This window comes from Melanerpes formicivorus, unplaced genomic scaffold (genome assembly GCF_026170545.1).
Source record: "Melanerpes formicivorus ecotype bairdi unplaced genomic scaffold, bMelFor1.0.p_v2 SCAF_15, whole genome shotgun sequence".
In the NCBI taxonomy this organism is placed as follows: Eukaryota; Metazoa; Chordata; class Aves; order Piciformes; family Picidae; genus Melanerpes; species Melanerpes formicivorus.
Genome location: NW_027142367.1, coordinates 11,391,176 through 11,411,392, shown reverse-complemented (window position 1 = coordinate 11,411,392; position 20,217 = coordinate 11,391,176). Strand labels below are relative to the sequence as shown.

Genomic DNA, 20,217 nt, shown 5'->3' with positions numbered 1-20,217 from the left:
GTCCTCCTCCAAAATAAATAGACTTTTCCAAACTGAAACTGGTTCAAAGAGAGAGCTGGAAAGGGGATGAAGGGTTGTGGGACTATCCCCTAGGGAAGCAGCTGCTCAGATTTCCTAGGTGTATTGTCAAATACCACATCCTGAGGGTGGCCTCTCCTTTCTGTGACTGGATGTAGTTTTAAACACCACTTAGCAGATGAGGTTTGGAAGGTTTAAATGGCATCAAACTAATGATCTGTGTGGTCTGCAGCGAAGGAATAAAATTATGGGATATGCTATCCAAGACTGAGCATTTTTTGCTGTCTGTGAAGAAGTTTTCAAACAGAGGAGAAACACCCTTACTGACCCTCTGGATTTGTGTAGGCCATTTTTATCTGTTGGGGTGGCTTTGTACTTCAGCCTCTTACTTCTTCAGAGCAAGGAACTGAAACTCCTCACTTTTCTGCCAGTTTGAGGCAGAATTTAATGATTTGCTCCTGAGAATGTGCCAAGTGACTTCGAAGAATCAGTAAGGTGAGAAAAGACCTCTGAGATCATCAAGTCCAGCTGCCAACACAGCACTGCCATGACTACTAAACCATGTCCCACAGAGCCATGTGTACAGGCTTTTTGAACACCTCTAGGGATGGTAATTCCACCAATTCCAATGTCCGACTTGAATAACAATATGCTGAGAACTCTCCCACCAAGACACATATTTGCTTCTGCTCTTACAGCACATGACCCACCTGTATCATTATCAGCAATTAATGTAAATTTGAGGGATTTCTTTCTTTCAAGATTTATTTCTTTCTCACTTCAATTCAGGGCACTGAGTCCATCATCGGTAAATTTGCTGATGATACCAAGCTGGGGGCAGGAGTTGATCTGCTGGAGGGTAGAGAGGCTCTGCAGAGAGACCTCGACAGGCTGGACAGATGGGCAGAATCCAACAGCATGAGATTGAACACATCCAAGTGCCAGGCTCTGCACATTGGCCACAACAACCCCATGCAGTGCTACAGGCTGGGGTCAGAGTGGCTGGAGAGCAGCCAGGCAGAGAGGGACCTGGGGGTGCTGGTCGATGGCAGGCTGAACATGAGCCTGCAGTGTGCCCAGGCAGCCAAGAGTGCCAATGGCATCCTGGCCTGCATCAGGAAGAGTGTGGCCAGCAGGAGCAGGGAGGTCATTCTGCCCCTGTACACTGCACTGCTTAGGCCACACCTCGAGTCCTGTGTCCAGTTCTGGGCCCCTCAGTTTAGGAAGGATGTTGACTTGCTGGAACGAGTCCAGAGAAGAGCAACAAAGTTGGTGAGGGGTTTGGAACACAAGCCCTATGAGGAAAGACTGAGGGAGCTGGAGTTGCTCAGCCTGGAGAAGAGGAGACTCAGGGGTGACCTTATCACTCTCTACAACTACCTGAAGGGAGGTTGTAGACAGGCGGATGATGGTCTCTTCTCCCAGGCAGCCAGTACCAGAACAAGAGGACACAGTCTCAGGCTGCGCCAGGGGAGGTTCAGGTTGGATGTTAGGAAGAAGTTCTATACAGAGAGAGTGATTGCCCATTGGAATGGGCTGCCCGGGGAGGTGGTGGAGTCGCTGTCATTGGAGGTGTTCAGGAGGAGACTTGATGGGGTGCTTGGTGCCATGGGTTAGCTGTTTGGGTGGGTTGGATTGGTTGATGGGTTGGATGCGATGATCTTGAAGGTCTCTTCCAACCTGGTTTGGTTTATTCTAAGTAAAGGTTTATTCTAAATAAAGGTTTATTCTAATACCTGGTTTATTCTTTCACTTGTAATATACCAAAACTCCACATTGTTATGATCAAGGAGTTTTGGCATATCGCAGCTAAAACAAGTGTGATTTCAGGAATATTTTTTCGACCTGGGAGTACTCCAGTGTAGTTCTGTGTGCTGCATTCAATATGACACTGTTTTGGGTGGCAGAGGTGCCTGGGATGGTTGGTAGTTAGATGTTCCCTGGGTGACTTGCTGAAACACCATTTTGTAAGATGTCCACCCCAAGGTGAATTTTTGGGACCCATTTGGGGTTGCTTGGATTTGCATATTTCTAAAACTCAGAATAATTTCCATCTCTATGAATGGCATCATCTGTCCCTTGACATTATTGTATTGCCTCCTGCTTTTGAGGAGTCTTTTTCTTTATATTCCATTTTGATGGTTGGTTGGTTTAGAGATGCCCAGTGTTGTTATAGTTAATGTGTATCTGAAAATGAGAAGAACAGATGTGTTTCATATCTTACACGACTACTAAAATGAAGAAAATGGTTAACATTATAGTGAAAAAAATAGCTTAATTATTGTCTTCCTTTTTCTATTCCCATATGAGAGTGATATCTGCTGTTGAACTGTGACTCAACCAAATTCTGTTTATATGCTGGAAAGTTCCAGTTGTCTTTCAGAGTCAAGAGTCCTCTTTTTTGTTTTTCTTAAAGTATTGAGATCTTGCAGTTTGTCTGATCAATTCAGTTTCATTTGGGGCTTTTCTGGTTTGGTTGATAGTAAAGGACAAGATGTTTGAAATATTGAAGTGTCATGAAGGTGATCTCTTCCTAGCCATGCCACACAGTATCACAGTATAACTAAGGTTGGAAGAGACCTCGAGGATCATCGAGTTCAACCTATCAACACAGACCCCATGACTAGACCATGGCACCAAGTGCCACGTCCAATCTCCACCACCTCCCTGGGCAGCCCATTCCAATGACGAATGACTCACTTGGTGAAGAACTTCCTCCTCACCTCGAGTCTAAACCTCCCCTGGTGCAGCTTGAGACTGTGTCCCCTTGTTCTGGTGCTGGTTGCCTGGGAGAAGAGACCAACCTCCTGTCTACAACCACCTTTCAGGTAGTCGTAGAGGGCAATGAGGTCTCCCCTGAGCCTTCTCTTCTCCAGGCTAAACAATCCCAGCTCCCTCAGCCTCTCCTCATAGGGCTTGTGCTCAAGGCCTCTCACCAGCCTTGTTGCCCTTCTCTGGACACGTTCAAGTGTTTCGATGTCCTTCTTAAACTGAGGGGCCCAGAACTGGACACAGGACTCAAGGTGCGGCCCAACCAATGCAGAGCACAGGGGCACAATGACTTCCCTGCTCCTGCTGGCCACATCAATAGTTATTACTAAAGGAACACCAAACAGAGGGTTTTTTGTGGAAGAACAGTGAGAGCACTATTTCCAGTGCATATTATATAATCATTGAATTGGTTTGGTCGGGAAATACCTTTAAGATCATGAAGTTCAACTGTTGACATAGCCATTGAACCATGTCCTGAAGTGCCCTGTCTACACATTTTTTGAATGCCTCCAGGGATGGTGACTGCACCACCTGCCTGAGCAGTCTGTTGCAACACTTAACCACTCTTTAGCAAATGAAATTTTTTCCTAACAGCCAATCTAAAACTCCCCTGGTGCAATTTAAGGCCATTTCCTCTTGTCCTATAGCTAGTTACTTGGGAGAAGAGACTAACACCCACTTCACTGCAAACTCCTCTCAGATAATTGTAGAGAGCAATAAGGTCTCCTTTCAACCTCCTCTTCTCCAGACTAAACAAACCCAGTTCTCTCAGCTGCTCCTCATAAGACTTGTTCTTTATACCCTTCAACAGCTTCATTGCCCTTCTCTGGAAGTTAGTGAAGACCAGTTTGGCTGCTACCTTCTTTTTTTCCCAGGGTATATTGATTCTTTTTAATGTTTTATCACTCAAAACCCAGTAGCATCTCTAAAGCCATGACATTTTTAGATTTAACAAGCAGTAGTCCCTAAATTTCTTAAATATTTGTGGGAAATAAACATCGAGGAGCTTTCTCATTACCTTTCACTAAATGCCTCTCTGGTTGGCTCCGACAAGTGAAATGCATAATCCAGGCCTATAAATGTAGGACTATAAATACACACTCCTAGAAAGTTCTGAGCCTGAGCACATCAAGCAGCAGGGGCCTTTTTATGTGGATTCATACAGTGCATTTAGTTCATTTACTCCTTACATGGCTTGGCTCAAGTATATGTGTGCTCCTATGGTGCTGTCTCCCTGCCTGGTTTCCTGACAAATCCAGTTTCACAGCCTGGGTGTACAGACCCTGAAAGAAGAGTTCCATCTGGAATCAAAACACTGCATGGGCGGAAACTAAGAATTAGTTGGTTTTGCAGTGTTTGGCTATATGTAGAGTTAGGTATTGCCTTTGGCAGGTATTCTTATTTGAAAGCTCACTGAGTCAATATTAAGACAAGATCTTAAGGAATCTGAAAACACCAAATTGTTTCTCACTCTTTCTCAGTGTGGGCCAAGCTGATTTCAGATGGCTCTGTCTCATGGGTTTCTGGCTAACAATTCAGCAAATTCTGTCACATTCACATTCTGTAGAAACCTTTTAACCTTCAAAACATCCACAGTTGGTCTCCGCTGGAGAATGATATTTTTAGCCGCTGGCTTTGAAATCTAGGCTTATAACCAGACTGAAATCCCTAGAAGTCATCAATACATACAAAGTTGTTGACCTGTAGGTGGCTTTTTAAGATAGATTTACTTCTGTATTGCTCAGACTTCTTAAAAAATCATAGAATCATAGAACCTAAATCTACTCTTCTCTGATTTCAATCCATTACTCCTTGTCCTGCCACAAGATGCTCTCAGGTAACTTTTAAACTGCCTATGCAACTTTGCCAGATCATGTCACTCTATCATTGAGTTTGATGAGAACATGTTTTCTCCCCTTCCATGATAGAAGATTTGGTTGATCCTGCTTGATGAAGTGCCCTGCCCAGGTGCAGCAAGGTGCACAAAAGTGAGCTAGAATGGAGTATATGAGTCAGGGAGACCCGTGAATTAGCCAGACTCACTAACTTTGATGTTATGTATTTGGATAAGTGGGAAGAGAATCATAGAATTGTTTTGTTTGGAAGAGATCTTTAAGATCACCAAGTCCAGGTCACCACTGAACTATGCCCCTCAGCACCACGTCTATGTGGCTTCTAAATCCCTCCAGGGATGGTGCCTCCACCACTTTCCTGGCTAGCCTGTTTCAGTGCTTGACAACGTTTTTGGTGGAGAACTGCTTCCTAATATCTAATCTAAACCTCCCCTGGCAGAACTCAAGGCCATTTCCCCTTATCCTACTGAATACTCAGAGGATCTTAGGCGCAAGTGTCAGGCAGTGGCACAGAAAGAAGAATGGTAGCATTACCCTCAAAAATGGTAACATTTTCTTCTTTCTTTGCTTCCAGGTCCTACTTGGACATGTATAAGGTGATAATATTTAGTTACCTCTTCTGGTTTGTGCTTACTATCATCTTCATAACGGGAACCACGAGGATCAGCATATTCTGCATGGGCTACTTGGTAGCCTGCTTTTATTTCCTTCTCTTTGGTGGAGACCTGTTGCTGAAACCCATCAGGAGCATTCTGCGTTACTGGGACTGGCTGATTGCCTACAATGTCTTTGTGATCACAATGAAGAACATCCTCTCAGTATGTAGCTGCTGCCTTTCTTCTTCCCTCATCACTTTGGTTTTGTTGGGAGTGGACACAGTGAGTTGAGTGGTCATTAAAAAATTCTTACTTTTCAGCCTTCTGCAAGTGCAAAGCAAGTTCCAGTTTAATTCTGAGACTGCAAGTGCGTGGCCAGGGTATGGTAATGTGGAAAATGGTAATAGGAAAATTTGCACCCTTAGATTCAGTTGGGCCTTGTGAGACCTCAGAAGCTATTTTCAAAGGGCCAGATTCTGGTTCTTTCACCTAGTAAAGTCACTCCTTAGAAGTGTTGTGAAAATCTCAATGGAGTGAGAAATAATTAAGAAGTGCAAGATGAGTCATACCATCAATAAAGAGTGGACATTTAATTAAACCTTGTATTTAAAATGAGAATTTTCAAGCCTAGGGCTAGATGGAGTTGTGTGACGTGATGCAAGTAGTGGGCTTGATGACAAAATTGCAAACTGGATTCCTCTTTCCTCCAGAACTGGTGTGAATTTCAGGTGAGAACAGATAGACTTGGTAGTCAAATGTCAGAGTCTTCTGCAAAATAGAAAAGTTTTTCTTACATTAATGAACTCTTTAGAGCAGATTCTTGCAGTGGCACTGATAGGTAGCTGAATCAAGCCAGCCAGATTTATTCCTGCCAATTGTTTTTCAGCTTTGAACGTTTTTGGTTTAGTTGCTGGACTGAAAAGAGCAGACATTTTCCCTTCTACATTTATACAAGTCACTGTACTGAAATAAAGCTGATTTATGGGTGGTTTGAATTTGCAAATGGTCTAAATGCTTGCATATGTGCTTCATTTTATGCTTGGGAATTGAGCTGGAGCTGTGTGTGAGTTAAGCTTGTCCATGTATGTTTGCAGGCTTAGATGGGTGACCTATAAAAATGACTTAGTTGTCGCCTTGCCTCATGTGCCAGATGTTATCACTTCCTCTGCCGAAACACAAACAAACCCCCACATACCTCCTACCTTGCTGATCATCAAAAGAACTAATTCTTACTGGTTTCAGTCATGTTTAGCACTGTTAAAAACACTCTTTCTTCTAACCTCTGATGGGATATAACACAGCCAGTGACAGTCACAATATTCTGTAATATAAAGAGGTGCAATGCTTATCTTTATTTTTTATGCCTTCTGATATGAAACTGTTCTTTTACTTTCCAGATAGGAGCATGTGGCTACATTGAATCACTCATTAAGAATAGCTGCTGGTTGATTCAGGCATTTAGCTTGGCTTGTACAGTTAAAGGCTACCGTATTCGTAAGTACAGCTCATTTTTCTTCATCATGCTCTATAAATAAGGAATCACCTTTAAAGGTGTGTGCATTTAAGCTGTGCCCCCTTATGAAAATATCATACCTGCAAGTTCAGTTGGTACAGCTTGGTCCTGCCCTGACTAGCAAGAAAGAATATCGAAAATATTTCATAGAACCAAAGGCGATACATACCCTGAGAGAGCTATCAGCACCCGCTTACATGTGCAGAATCACAGACCACAGAATGGTAGGGGACCTCTGGGGATCATCTAGTCCAACGCCCCTGCTCAAGCAGGGTCACTCACAGCAGGTTGCCCAAGATTTCAATGTCCATGTGGGTTTGGAATCTCTCCAGAGAAAGAGACTCCACAACCTCTCTGGGCAGCCTGGTCATCCTCACAGGAAAGAAGTTTTTTCTCATGTTCAATGGAACCTCCTGGGTTCCAATTTATGCCCATTGACCCTTGTCCTGATGATGGGAACCACTGAAAATAGTCTGGCTCTGTCCTTTTGCCCCCAACCCTTTAGATATTGATAAGATCCTCTCTCAGTGTTCTCCTCTCCAGGGTAAACAGCCCCATATCTCCCAGCCTCTCCTCATCAGAGAGATCCTCCAGTCCCCTCATCATTTTCATAGCCTCTGCTGGACTCTCTCCAGTAGTCCCTAGTCCCTCCTGAACTGGGGACAGTACTCCAGATGTGGCCTCACTAGGGTAGTGTAGAGAAGGGCAAGAACCTCCCTTGATCTGGTAGCTACACTCTTCTTAAAGCTCCCCAGGATACTACTGACCTTCTGGGCCACAAAGGCACATTGCTGGCTCATGGTGAACTTGCTCTCCACCAGGACCATCAGGTCCTTCTCTGCAGAGCTGTACAACCTGTGTTTGATGTAAATGAACATTCTGGTGATACCAGTGCTTAACAATTTCCCTGTATATATATGCAGGTGATGTGAAACTTGAAGGTGTGGTTTCATTGCGCAGCTTGAGCTAAAATGTCAGCTCACCATCACTGCAAAGAGAGGGCAGCTTTTCCTAGCTACAGACTCCCACTCCTCCATGTATGCAATCAGTCGGAATCAGACTTGCAATCAGTCGGCCAAAGGGTAAACCAGTTCAGCTCGCTGAAATGGCAAGAGGCTATACCAGCATCAAAGTGGCAACTTGTTTTTTCAGGAATAGTGACATTTTAGGCAGGTTTTTTTTAATTACTTTTCTCATGTTTGTGGTGATAAGAGGGAGGAAGTGGATAGTGTATGTGCATGGATGTGAGAAAAGGGAGGAATGAAGTATGGAGAGCAAGACACTTCAGCTCTCAGTGAGCTATTAATGTGGCTGCACTCCATGCTGACACTCTGAGTTGATGGTTTGAAAACACCTGAATTTTTTTTCAATGTTCTTTGGTGTGTTTTTTTTTTCTTTTATTTAAAGATCATTTTGGTGAGTCTGCAGCAGCAGTGTTTGACCCTAAGAGATAAGTGAGGGGTAGTGGAAAAGAAAGGAAATATGAATGCACAAATGACAGGATCACAGGATGTTAGGGGTTGGAAGGGACCTCCAAAGATCATCAAGATCAACCCCTCTGCCAGAGCAGGGCCACAGAATCTAGCACAGGTCACACAAGAACACATCCAGATGGGTCTTGAAAGTCTTCAGAGAAAGAGACTCCACAACCTCTCTGGGTAGCCTGTTCCAGCGCTCTGTGACCCTCACAGTGAAGAAGTTCCTCCTCATGTTGAGATGGAACCTCCCGTGCTGTAGTTAGGTTCATAAGATAAATGGTGCCCAGTAATTCTTGTATTATCCAAAACATTTTGAGCAACAACAGAAACTTAGGCACAGGTTCATGATTCCCCAGAGGATGGGCGCAACAGGCTTTGAAGCTCTTGGAGCTTGAACTTCCAGACCTATTTGATTGACTAAAGCCAGCTTCAAGCCAGAGTCTGTCCCTTGAGTCATTCTGTTCCCTTCTGTAGGGTAGCATAGGCCATGTGGTTTATAGTCTAGCTCCACAAAACCCAGTTTTAATTTTTAAGTATCCCCAAGAGGACTGTCTTTTAGAGAAGAAAGAAAGAAAGAAATAGCCCAAGCCAAAATGTAGAGGTAGGAGAAATGAGATTTCCTCTCTGCCTATCTCCTCCTGCCCCAAAGGAAGCAGTCTTGTGGTTTCAAATATTTTTTCTCTTATGCAATGGAAAGAAACATTGAACTGAATTGTGGGGAGGAAAAATAAAAATACTTGATGGTGGCTGGCAGGAATCTGTTTTGACAAAAATAAAGCGCTCAGTTCTCACGTTGATAGTGTTCTTAACAGAAAAATGGGACAAAAAGTCACTTTGAAATGAAAATATAATTGAAACTTGCTTCTTAGAAAAAATCAAATGCTTCAAACTATCCAAAAAATGCTTCTTTTATCATTTCTTCTTTTCAAGTACCATAGGATCAAATACATTTGTTTGAATATGGTTCACTTTTGCTGAGTCCTTAATTTTGTTGTGGTGTCACATTGTTGGAAACTTTACAGCTTGAAAACACAGAGTACTTCAAGTAGAAATGCATGCCAGTTTTAGTATGAAAAGTATTAATTGAAACCTCAATTGAAATTTTTATGGAATCATAGAATTGTCAGTGTTAGAAGGGACTTCAAGGATCATCCAGTTCCAACCCCCCTGTCATGGGCAGGGACACCTCATGCTAGATGAGGTTGCCCAAAATTCCCCCCTGCCTGGCCTTAAAAACCTCCAGGGATGAAGCTTCTACCACCTCCCTGGGCAACCCATTCCAGTGTCTCACCACCCTCAGTGAAGAACATCTTCCTAACTGAATCTACCAGCTTTGCTCCATTCCCCCTAGTCCTATCACTACCTGACACCCTAAAAAGTCCCTCACCAGATTTCTTGTAGCCCCCCTTAAGATACTGGAAGGCCACAATTAGGTCTCCTCAGAGCCTTCTCTTCTCCAGACTGAATAGCCCCAACTATCTCAGCCTATCATCATAGGAGAGGAGCTTCAGCCCTCTGATTATCCTCATGGCCCTTCTCTGCACACAATTCAGCACCTCCAGATCTTTCTTGTAATTTAGGCTTCAGAACTGGACACAGTACTCCAGGTTGAGTCTCACCAGAGTGGAGTAGAGGGGGAGAATCACCTCCCTTGACCTGCTGGCTATGCTTCTCTTGATGCAACCCAGGATGTGATTTGCTTTCTGGGCTGCAAGTGCACACTGGTGGCTCATGTTGAGCTTCTCATCCACCACTACCCACACCTCCTTTTCTTCAGGGTTGCTCTCAAGCCACTCACCACCCAGCCTACATTGGTGCTTGGGATTGCCCCTGTGCAGGTGTAGGACCTTGTACTTGGTCGTATTGAACTTCATGATGGTGGCTTGTGCCCACCTCTCCAGCCTGTCAAGGTCCCTCTGGATGGCCTCCCTTCCCTCCAGTGTGTCTGCTGCACCACACAGCTTGGTGTCATCAGCAAACCTGCTGAGGCTGCACTCAACATCAGTGTCCGTGTCAACTATTTAATGGACAAAACATTATAAAATAATACTTCATACAACAGCCTTATGATGATGGTGTATTTTTTTCCAGCAACCAACAATCTAGATTGTAAACTGCCCAGTGGAGAAGCAGGAATCATTTGGGACAGTATATGTTTTGCTTTCCTGCTGCTGCAAAGAAGAGTCTTCATGAGTTATTACTTCCTGCATGTCGTTGCAGATATAAAAGCTTCTCAGATCCTAGCATCAAGGTAACATAGAGTTTTAACAGATTAAATGAAACAGTTCAAATGTCTCCTGGCTACAGTACTTACTTGTTTGTGATGGGTAGCACCAAAAGACTCACAGTACCACAGTATCACAGTATCACCAAGGTTGGGAGAGACCTGAAAGATCATTGAGTCCAACCTGTCAGCACTCCTTTAACATCAAACAGTCCATGCTAAATTCATAACTGCAAACCCAACTCTGACAGAGCAAACATCAGAAAACAATTTAATTGAGAATCTGATGGAACCGTAGCCATTCTTTTCTACCAAACACTGTCAGCTAGTAATGAGTAATGAAGAATGACCAAAACATGTCATCTGAACATCCAGGTCAATGAGTTGATTATATTTCTAATGAAACAGAGGTAGAAACCATATTATTCTGGAACACTAGAAGCTTGCTCAAAGGTTTGTGTCATCAGATTGAAAGCATTGTAGTCTTCACAGGGCAAAAATGAAGCTGAAGCTGTTTGTCATGTCTCTGGATAAAGCTGGTCATTGCTTACAGCTTCCAATCATGTCTCTGGATAAAGCTAGTCATTGCTTAGAGCTTCCAGGGGACTGCGGCAGAGGGACAAAGAGCTTATAATGCTGAAATGACTAGAAAGACCAAAATCTGGAGGTGTGCAAGAAGTCCTAACTCAGGGAGCCACCTGCATTCTGGTTTTGAAGTCTGGAATCTGAATTCCTTGAAGAGCTACTTCAGCTTGTAGGCTGAGTAGAGATCAGAGTATTTGGCCCTGGGTCTTGAAGTGATTGCCTGTAAACAGATTAGTACTCTGGAGTAATTGATTATTTCTCTCTGGTCTTGGATTAGTTTGGGTTTATGCAGATGAGGCCATGTACAGAGGGAGTACAGTTCTTTGTGGTGAGCTGGCAGAAGGGAAACTGAAAAACATTTACTATTTCCTCTCCTCTTTCCCTTTCTTCCCCACCAAATTCTGCTGTAGGGGTGCTGAGCTTTTCCAGGCTACAATTGTCAAGGCTGTAAAGGCAAGAATTGAAGAGGAAAAAAAATCAATGGATCAACTGAAAAGACAGTATGTATTTAGTGTGTTTATATATATATATACACACACAGGTATTTCACTGATATTTGGTATTTATTTGCCCCCTTCTTTTGCAGAAGTGCTGATGAGGTTTTGAAGTATGATTTTGCAGTTATAAAAATCCCTCTCAGGGAATTCAGAGATCTGAGTTAGTCTCATATTATGCATTTTTAGAGTCAGGACTTCCAAAGAGATGAGAGACTGCAAAACCTAAACTTTCCTTTAAACTTAGACTTACAGTTCTAGGACCAAAGGTTGAGAGGTTAACCTAAAAGAATCTAAGTGGAATGCGCTGACTTACCTCCTCCTCGGTGTGCCTGAAATTGTAATGGTAACAGATGTTTCCTGTAAAGCAAGAGAGGAGAAGTGAACCCTCCTGTGCATTCTGAAGGATCTCTAAATCTCAAAAATCCAGTGATGATAGGTTAAGATTAGCATTTAATTATTCTACTCCTGAGTATCATGTCAACTAGACCCTCTTATCTTTAAGAGATTATATGTGTCTGTGCCAAATTTTTTCTCTGTTAGACGGTCCAACTCAGCTGTGGGTTTGGGTTATTCTGTTTTGTGTAGTTTGAATGCACTGCAGTGCAGATGAAATACGAGAAGAGAAACAATCTTTTTATCTCTTTCCTTTCACTAATTATCCTTCTCTCCTCTTAATTTGTCTCTTCCCATGTTTCAGAAGAGTAGGATAGTCAAATGCAAATCACAGAATGATAGGGGTTGGAATGGACCTCTGGAGATCATCTAGTTCAACCCCCTTGCCAAAGCAGGTTCACCAAGAGCAGGTTCTGCAGGACAACATCCAAGAATGTTTGGGATAACTCCAGAGATGAGACTTCACAATCTCTGTGGGCAGCCTGTTCCGGTGCTCTACTGTCCCCAAAATAAAGAAGCTCCTTCTCATGCTTAGGTGGAACTTCCTATGTTCAAGTCTGTGCCCATTACCTCTTGCCCTGTCACTGGGCACCACTGAGTTGCCCTATGGAACTCATGAAAAGTGTGGGCCGGTTACTAACCAGAAGTGCCACATTAACCCTGACTCACCTGAAGGTGCAAATCTTGATGGTTAGAAAATAGGAGACAAGAACTAGGTTGATAAAAAACAGAAATTTGGGGAGCTGTAGTTAAAAGCAACCTAAATAGCCTGAGTTTACTATGGACTAAAGAATCCAAGGCACATCCTGACCCTGCTGCAACAGTTGACAATATTCTCATTGACTTGACCATTACCAGGAACTTGTTCTGTATGTCTGCATTCCTGGTAAGATTTCCTAGATGCCTCTTGCTTTTGTTTAATTTGTGGTTCATCTTCTAGTGTTTGAGTGGAAAGCATATATGTTTACCTTTACTGAAAATATTTGCATCAACTTAACTGACCTGAGGATCCTTTCTCTTTATACAACTCATATCCTGCTCTCCTTTTTTGATGGTGCAGCCAGCTGTTGCTTCAATACCTGCAAAAAGCTTACAAAGCTCTCCAATTCTATGCCTGAAAAGCTGTAGCTGCTTCCTAGTGTGATGTCAAACCCTGCTACTGATAGCTTCTTCAGGACCTCCATGGCTAAAAGAGCATCAGAAGGTTGCAGGGGTCATACTCCCTGCCTGGGGTTTCCTACCAGAATATAAAGTGGGCTGGTGCTGCTCTGCACTAGAATCAAACTTACCCCAATTCACAGGACATGCTTATCCAGGGAATCCTTCTTTCCTGTTAATTCTGCTAAGTTTAAGATCAAGGAGATGACACTGCTGGCAGTACTGCTGTCATGGGTTAGGGCTGGGCTGGCCACTAGATGAGTGACAAATGTTCTCTATGAACCTCACTCCCTTCCCAAAGGGAAAAGAAATGGAATAAGGGAGAGAGACCAATAGGTTGGGAAAGAACCTAAAACAGCTTTAATGGAAACAATAAAATCAAATAGATACAAATAGGCACAAACCAGTCTTGAACCCAGCTCCCTAATGGCAATGGTGTCATCATTGTCACCACTGATGCTGTGAGCAGGCACTGGGGAAGTTCCAGAATGGACTCAGCAGTAGGTGGAAACCAGATTCAGGAGCTGGATTCTGGAACTGGATTCAGGAACTCATGAATTGGGATGAAAGGGAGGACAGAGTCCTCCCCTGGTGCTAGCCATTGAAGAAGAGGCTTCACCCTGATGATCCCTCAGATTAATCCTGAAGATGACATCCATGGAATGGAATCCCTTGTTGGTCCGTTTAGGATCATCTGTCCTGTCTGCTCCCTCCTGCCACCTCTGACTTCCTGCACCCCAAGGTGAGGTGCAAGATGTGGCAGTGCCCTTTGTCTGCACAGGAGCAAGTCTGCAGAGCCTTTCTGCAGTCCAGCCCTTGGCAGTAACTCTCATCATCAGAGTTCTCTCTGCTAGAAGCAGCCACTGGCTGTGCAAACCTGGAACTTCAGAAAGTGCCCTCACTGAGGAGAGGCTGGGCTGAGATGTCACAGCACTGAACAGAATTGGTTCTTTTCTACCTCAAACCAGGACAAATGCTGGAACTAATCCATATTGCTCTGAAGATTACTAGTTTATATTTGCAGGACATCTGCCTTCATAGAGGGGGTGCTTATTTTATTTCATTCACTAATGTGCATCAGTTCTTCATACAGTTTAGACTGGTCAGGATGAAGACAACTGTCAGTACAGCCAAAAGTTTTGACTCATAAAGTGGTCTTGACTGACATAGTGACAGTGACACAGTGACATAGCTGACATCAGTAGCAGATGAATGATAGGGAAGAAAATCTCACCACCTACTGAACAATGGCAACTAGCTGAGGAGAAAGAGGGTTTTTTTTCCTTCTCTACTGGGAAATGGAGAGATGATAAAAGGATTTTAGTGCATTTTAATCACTGGAATTAGTGAGTTGTTTGCTTCTAAACCTGTTGCATCAAAAGACTTTATTCCTGTTGACTTTGATTTGATTATTACCATTTCTTAAACTGTGAAAATAGAAGTCTTTAAAGACCAGATTATGCCAACTTTACAGGACTGAAGGCTTTCCTACATGTGGACAATAACTGAACAAGTTTAAGTCTTCTTTATTTCCAGATACATGGGACAGCCGGGAGCCTAGGTGGTGGAGATGTAGCACAAATGGCACAGGAATAGAGACATCCCTGGTTCAGAGAAGCAGGTTTCAGGAAAACCACTGTGTTAGGTAGAAGTCCTGTTAGCTCAGAGCTTCATTAGCTGTGTGGTAGCTCCTGACAGCAATTCTATCATTTTAAAATGGTGATAAGGCAGTTGAGGATGGAGTAGGTAAAACCAGACAATCCACCTGTCCCTGACTGCTAAGTCACCATCTAGGCTTGACCCTTCTCCAGCCAGCCCCTGCAGAGCCATTTAGCTTCTTATGTTTAAGGGCAGGATTCATGATAATGTGGAATGGATATTTCCTCTAGGAGTGTTGGAGTGTCTGTATGTCCATATGGATGTGTCTAGCTGTTGTTTTTAAGGGTGGATCAAAAAGGGTGAAAAGGTGAAACTAATAAGCTTCTTCCTCTTGCTAGAATGGATCGCATCAAAGCCAGGCAGCAAAAATACAAAAAGGGTAAAGAGAGGATGCTAAGCATGACCCAGGACTCCTCAGAGGGGCCAGAGATTCGGAATGCCTCTGAAGAAGATGATGAAGGTACCGTTAGATTGTTATACCATAGTTAACAGCTGAGCACTGAGGACCTAATAGGGCTAATAGTGGGATAAGCCAGAAATTGTTCTTCAAAACTGGCAGCGTGTCACAAGGTTGTTAGTTGAATATCAGTTTGGAGCTTGATTCAGCCAAAAAAACAGAAGGATTTTTTTTACTGAAGGAGAGTTTAGAAAAAATGGTTTCCTTGGAGGTTACTTTTGGTTAACTTCAGGCTGTTGGCAAAAAGCTGGATAGCAGCAGAGGTTTGTTTTGACCAAAGTCATTATCTATAAACCACAATGTTACAAACAGGTAGAATCCACATTTTTCCAGCAACGTTTTCCGAATGTTGTGAGGCATTTTCAGCCGCTTGAAATGTTTGTATACTTTTAAATATTGTTTAAAACATGGGAACAGATAAAATGATACTGATCTAGTGTCCCATTTCTAGCACTTAACTCAAGACCAGCACTTACTCGAGACCAGGGCTTACTGGATTAAATTTTTTTTCAAGCCTGAAATGTGAGGGGAGTTCAGAAGAGGGAAAATGTCTGCTGCCTGAAATTTCAGTCAGCTGGGTCTGTGTATTTTAAAACACAATCCTGAGCTTTCTAGCTGGTGTAGAGTAAAATGCCATTTTAACTGCTGCATAAACCAGAGCGCTTCTGCTTAGTGGCCGTGCTTTTAATATTGAATGTGTTCAGTAGGTCTGACATCTGATGTGCTCATGAAATTGTAGCTCTTTTGGAGAGAAAATTTTTGGAATGGTTAATCAGTGTAAGAAACATGTTTTTCATTTGTTAAAAAAAAATAAAAAAATAAATAAATTGTAAATTCTCTAATTTGTAAAATTAATATTTGAACATATTTTATTTTAGGAGAAGCAGACAAAGAGAAAGCCAAAGGCAAAAAAAAGCTGTGGTGGCGGCCTTGGGTTGATCATGCTTCCAGTAGGTTTTCTCAATCCTCTTACCAATATGTGGATTTAACCCTTATATCCTTGACCAGAATGAAGGCATTCCCATGACCTGTTTGTTTTATGCCTGATTTTATGATTGTGACTTGATAGAAGACTTGGGGTTTTTTCAGCAAATGATTTCTACTTCCAAATCTTCAAAGAGTGAGTTGAACTATGCTTTGATCTTCATTGTGTTGGAAGCATAGAAAGCTCATGATACTCTAGGCATTCTAGGAAAATGTCAGATCAGATGAAGATGTGTCAAAAAGTCTGGTTTGGCCTCAAAAGCCTCAACTCCCCCTCTACTGTACACACAATATCATAGTATCATAATATCATAGTATCATAGTATCATTCAGGGTTGGAAGGGACCACAAGGATCATCTAGTTCCAACCCCCCTGCCATGGGCAGGGACACCCCACACTAGATCAGGCTGGCCAGAGCCTCGTCCAGCCTGGGCTTAAACACCCCCAGGGACGGGGCCTCGACCACCTCCCTGGACAACCCATTCCAGGGTTTCACCACTCTCATGGTGAAGAACCTCCTCCTTGCATCTAGCCTGAATCTCCCCACCCCCAGCTTCATTCCATTCCCCCTAGTCGAAGGTGAAGATTTGCCAATGCATTTTAAGATTGGTCCTAATTTCTTTTTCATAGACACACATCATCCATCTTTTTTTCTTTATGGTTTCTCAGTCATTCTGCTGTCAGCTGCAGCAGTCTGAGTACCACAGTAAAGCAACAAAACTGTTCCCGGGATTAGACTGTGGAATGCTCAGCTGAGTATTTCTGAGTCCACTTCAGTACAATGCCGATGCTAGTTGTTTTGTTGTTTTCCTCTGTGTTGTCAGAGAGCAAAAATATGTTCAGCCTCGTGCACAAGAAATTACCAACCTGGATCACTCCTAGCATTGTTGCATTATGATATTTTAATGTCTGTACCCCAATCCAGGCATGCAATGCATTTCTTCCCTACATTATGGATTGGATAAACCTAGCAAACTGTGTAGACTGCATACTCAAATTGGATATCTGTGATATACTTCTATTGGAACTTTGTTGAAGGAAATCACATATGAACTATACAATAACCACTGAAGATTTTAAACAATACACAAGTGTAAAGCAATGATCAGAGTTAATATGGATGTCTGTATTGTGCCTGGTCATTTAGTTTATTAATTACTCTAAGTAATAGGGGGAATGGAGCAAAACTAGAAGTGGGTTGGTTCAGACTGGATATTAGGAAGAAGTTCTTCACCGTGAGGGTGGTGAGACACTGGAACAGGTTGCCCAGGGAGGTGGTGGAAGTCCCAACCCTGGAGGTTTTCAAGGCCAGGCTGGATGTGGCTCTGAACAACCTGATCTAGCGTGAGCTGTCCCTGCCCATGGAATGGGGGGGTTGGAACTAGATGATCCTTGAGGTCCCTTCCAACCCTGACAATTCTATGATAATAATACTTTTACACATCTTCATAGAGTTTAATTGACCATTTATAACTCCAGCATGTATATATTTGCCCACTTAACAGGATGTCATATGCTTATTTCTATCAAGTCACAAATAAACTGTGCCTTTGTTTTGTTTTTCTAAAGGGCACACTGCCACTTTAGAGAGACCTATCCCTTTTCAAAAGTCTTAGCAAAAATAAACTTCTTGCCCTGTAGTTTCATTAAAACAAATCAAAACTATAATTTGCAAGTTTCTGCTGTTGAACTTCAAGCTATTGGGATTTTGAAGGAATGGGATAGGGTCTCTTGTTTATTCACCACTGGTTTTGTAATAACTGCTCAAAGAGAGACACTGACTCTGGCTTTTATTTATTTCACCCTCATTATTTAATCTGCTGTGTGGCAACTTGCTTTTTGTTATTTAAACAGTAAGAATTCTTGAAATTATTTGCTGCAATAATGCAAAACCTTGTGGGAAACATCACAGACCCTGATCCTGCCAACAGAGGCTGCCTGAAACATGACCCTGGGCAGTAGGTGTTCCTGAGGATGCAAACTAGGAATAGGCTGATAATCCCCATCTATCCATTTTGGAACACTGGGCTGTCACTGCAGCATTCTACTGCTCATCTTCATAAGTGGGTTTGTGTCTGTGGCTGTATAAATATTTATACTGAAGTTGCTCAAGCTTGAAGTTTTATGCCAATCCTGATGTTTAATTCAGATTTTTATTGTTACTTTTGCACCAATTGTAATCATTTTGTTATGCAGAGAGAGATACCTGATTTTGTGTACCATAGAAATTAAAACACAATCATTGTATTTGAGTCTAAGTAGAACAGATGGGAAACATCAGTGAGGATTTCCTCATGGACAGGCACTCACACTCTCCCTTTCAGGGAGATATGGTTCCTCCTGTGCTTGTGGATCACCTAGGAAGCCCCCAAAGGTTGGCAGGAGTTAGGGCCAGATGTCCTCAGCTTCTCCTGGGCCACAGAGTTGGATATGATGTAGTGCAAAAGGTAGTGCTCACAGCTGTCCTGGGGAGCTTTTTCCCCCTGGGAGTGCAGGCAGATACCGAGATTATGCTGACTTCTCCTGCATGACTCCCACCCCTGCCTCCTGCACCCTCACCCCACAAGGAAAACCTGAAAGTTCTTTTTCTCAGTAGGAGAACATGCCATTTTGCAGCTGGAGAGGGGTGCCCAAACTTGAGGCTGTCCAGGAATGATCTTAGCACTAATATTTTGTCTCTCTAGTAACCCCCGCAGGGATTCTTACTCCATTTTGCTGCGCATTATTGCTATTCAAGCTTTAGCTGTAAAAGAGACAGAACTGCTGTGTTACAGTGTTCCCTCAGACACATTTGAACCTAAAATTCTAGAGGGAGATCACTGTAGATTTGTGCAGGGGCTCAAAATCTGACCAGGTGCTACTCTGAGCCTGTGAGGAACTGCACCACAGCAGAGGCTTCCCCTAGATGTCAGACCCTATCCTGTTGATCTTCTTCGTGGACAGCTTCTGTTCCTGACTGCAAGATAGCTTTTTGTGAAGGGGAATTGCAGAATACTGTATCTTAAAATACATTCATTTCTTTAATGCATTTAAATGGATATTCGTAGAAGGCCCTGTACCATATAATTCAGAATAGTAGAATAATTGAATTTGCTTTGTCCAAGACATTTCCAAATTTTCTTTTCATAAAATCATAAAATCTTTTTGGTTGGAAGAGAACTTTAAGATTATCAAGGTCAGCCACTGACCTAGTACTGCCAACTCTACCATTATAACAAGTTCCTAAGTAGCACCGCATCTATGTGTCTTTTAAACCCCTCTAGAGAGGGTGACTGTGCTACTGTCCTGGGCTGCTTGTTGCAGGGCTTGACAACCCTCTCAGGGATGAATTTTTCCTAATAACCAACTTAAACCTCCCCTGCTTCAACATGAGGCCATGAGTCCCATCACTTGTGACTTGTGAGAAGAGACCCCCCACAATCACACCTCACTCCAGCCTGCTTTCAGATAGTCACAGACCAAACAAACCTAGTACCCACAGCTTTTCCTCATAAGACCTGTTCTCCAGACCCTTCACCAGCTTCACTGACCTTCCTTGGATATGATTCAGCACCTCAGTAATGAGGAGCCCAAAACTGAATCCAGGATTTGAGATGTGGCCTCATCAGAGTACAGGGGGATGATCATTTCCCTAGTCCTGCTGGCCAGATGATTTCCAGTATAAGCCAGGATGCTTGACCTTGACCTCCATTCATCAATTAAAGATGCTGAAGTGGACTCTGTCTCTTTGCAGGGTGTTCATTGATGTTAAAAATCATAACTTGGCATAGGAGGGAAATTTTTAGTTAAAAGGATTATGATCCAGTAGACCAAATTTCACAGTCTTCTTGCCCTCAGGTTTCTGTGGTAGTTATGTGGGGTCATCCTGTGTAGGAATCAAGGCACAACTGAATCAGAGCTATTGTTACTTTTCCAGCAACCTATAATGAGGGTTAAATACAATTTTCTGTAGAGATATGTGTTGCTCCCTGTACCCAGATGGTGTGACTTTTCATCTCAGTAACTGTTCCTTTAAATATTTCAGCTTAA

At 42.9% G+C, this 20,217-nt stretch overlaps 1 protein-coding gene across 3 annotated transcripts in view; it reads left to right on the top strand.

Moving 5' to 3' along the window:
- Positions 1–20,217, top strand: part of PIEZO2 (piezo type mechanosensitive ion channel component 2) — a 381,856-nt gene that overhangs the window by 307,186 nt on the left and 54,453 nt on the right. For all 3 annotated transcript variants that reach the window (XM_068147620.1, XM_068147619.1, XM_068147621.1), the window contains 6 exons: positions 5,218–5,461; positions 6,637–6,733; positions 10,322–10,481; positions 11,450–11,539; positions 15,085–15,206; positions 16,082–16,153. In XM_068147620.1, coding sequence (XP_068003721.1) covers positions 5,218–5,461; positions 6,637–6,733; positions 10,322–10,481; positions 11,450–11,539; positions 15,085–15,206; positions 16,082–16,153 — 785 coding nt within the window. The remainder of the gene's footprint in view (positions 1–5,217; positions 5,462–6,636; positions 6,734–10,321; positions 10,482–11,449; positions 11,540–15,084; positions 15,207–16,081; positions 16,154–20,217) is intronic.